Source organism: Pinus tabuliformis, chromosome X (genome assembly GCF_031772625.1).
Source record: "Pinus tabuliformis cultivar Carrire ecotype Pingquan chromosome X, CPIR1, whole genome shotgun sequence".
NCBI classification, from domain to species: domain Eukaryota; kingdom Viridiplantae; phylum Streptophyta; class Pinopsida; order Pinales; family Pinaceae; genus Pinus; species Pinus tabuliformis.
Genome location: NC_142308.1, coordinates 1,747,131,792 through 1,747,133,984, shown reverse-complemented (window position 1 = coordinate 1,747,133,984; position 2,193 = coordinate 1,747,131,792). Strand labels below are relative to the sequence as shown.

Below are 2,193 nucleotides of genomic sequence, written 5' to 3'. Positions count from 1 at the left end.
TAGATGATCAATAACCCACTCGTCTCTCGGAATAATAATAATAATAACAGGTACACCATTGCCCTCCTAATTGTACCGTCTTTATTTCACCTGGGCATCAGTAATGACCGTGGAGAAGAATAAAGTAACACCCACGCCAGGCCCACAAGTAACGTGGTACGCACCAAAACAATGGCGGTTCGTTGATTACGAGCGTCACGTCAAAAGTGGCGTTATTCCCTCAGCTAATATACAATTATTCTTGTCCCCATCAACAGTTTTCGGCTCTCTGTATAAAAATGGAGAGACCACCGCCTCATCTCATTTCGTCCCATACTATTTTGTGATATCTGAAGAGGAGGAGACAGCTCAATTAAACTCAATGGAAATGCTGAGCTTCAGAAATCTGATGAGGCAGGCAACTGTCGGAAGGAAGCCACATGCACCCACTTCCCGGACTTATTTGTCGTCAGGGTAAGCACATTTATTATCATAAATTGTTCTTCACCATATAACACAAACCCTACAATTTTAATATTTCTCATCATTTTCAGGGGACGTGGGTCGCATGGATGGGCTTCAGTAGATGTTAACAAAATAGTATGCACGCCCGATGACGATTCAAAGGAAGATGAAGAGAAAGAGAAGGAAAAGGCATGGTGGGTTCCCCATCCAAAAAACGGCATTTACTATCCAGAGGGCCACCACAAATGGATAGACGACGTTAAAAATTGCACGCAGCTGCATGAAGAAGAGAAAACGCACTGGTTTCGATCATTGGAGGACGTTCAGAAACCACCCCACCATATTGATTTCACCTCCGAATAACCCTAATTTAATTAAGAGAAGAAGTTGTAAAGTCTGCTATGGCCATTAGCTATGTGATATATATCTAAGGAAAATAATGCTATTAATTCGGATTCGATGGCTTCATCTACATTTACTATTATTGTTTGTGATTCGGTCTTGATCATGACCAGAGCGAGTAGTTAAGGCGGGCTGCACACATTTACTCTTAGAGTGTATTGTATGACATGATTTAAAATGAATCATATAACATAACTCTTAATCCATATTAAGGTTAAAAAGTCATTAATCCAAAAACGAGATCCTCTCCAACATTAAAATTAATTAAACAAAAAACTAGGAAGTTACCATTAAATATCCATAAAGGAAATCTGTATTTTATTAATCAAATATGGTATTACATATATACAGGAAGTGTTGTCTTAAGATAGGAAAACTATCTTGGACACGCAATCTGTTGGTTGAGAGAATATGTCAACCACATACAAATGTAGGAAACAAAATAGGAACAGACTCCTTTAAGAATCACAGTTGAGACAAGTAGAAATTACATATTCCAACACACCTCTTAATGAGTACTTGTCTCGATATCAATCTGCAAAGTCTAGTTGTGGTCAAACATAACAAAAGAATATGTTGATGTCCATATAAAGGAGCAACCATCCACCAGAACGCATGGGTGCCAACCATTGCAACCACTAGTGTACTAGGATGCCCTTCGCATACATGGTTTTGTCAACCATTATAACTGCATAAATGTACCTGTACTTGCAAATCCCCTTCCAATGTCATCATCTTGGGTTTTACCGGATTATCTGTAACCATGCTCTGGGTTTTATCGGATCACCCTCAACCATGCCACCAAGGGCTCTCAGCCACCACAACTCAACTCAGCTATGAAGGCTCTACTCAGCCATGAAGGCTCAGCACAACCACTATGGCTATCCAACTCCTCTGGGCCACAAATCTGCCACTAAGGCACTCCAACCACTCTGGGCCACAAACTTGCCAATAGGGCACTCCAACCACTCTGGGCTACAAACCTGCAACTAAGGCACTCCAGCCACTAAGGCTCACCAAAGACCCGACTCAACCAAGCCCAGAGTTTTCTTGGCTCACCCTCAACCATGCCAAGGTTTTTATCGACTGACCCTAAACCATGCCTACACGAATCCCTGTCGATTTCACTCTTACACGTGGTTTCTGGCTTACCACAAACCAACACAACACAGTGGTTTTCGGCTGACCACAAACCTGAAATTACAAAGTGGTTTTAAGACTACCACAAACTTTATGGGGATACACATGCCTCATGAGGCTTACATTTCACACTCCATCTCATAGAGTTACCAAGTACATATTTTACAAGGACCACTAAAAAACATTATAGACTTTCTTACTAATAAA

The 2,193-nt window shown here is 41.0% G+C and overlaps 1 protein-coding gene across 1 annotated transcript; it reads left to right on the top strand.

Annotated features, from left to right (window-relative positions):
* Nucleotides 1-320: 320 nt before the first annotated feature.
* LOC149146779 (uncharacterized) lies at nt 321-894 on the top strand. The gene is made up of 2 exons (XM_089446465.1): nt 321-453; nt 534-894. Exons 1-2 carry the CDS (start codon nt 362-364, stop codon nt 805-807), a joined length of 366 nt encoding a protein of 121 aa, XP_089302591.1. The 5' UTR covers nt 321-361; the 3' UTR covers nt 808-894.
* The last annotated feature ends 1,299 nt before the right edge of the window (nt 895-2,193 follow it).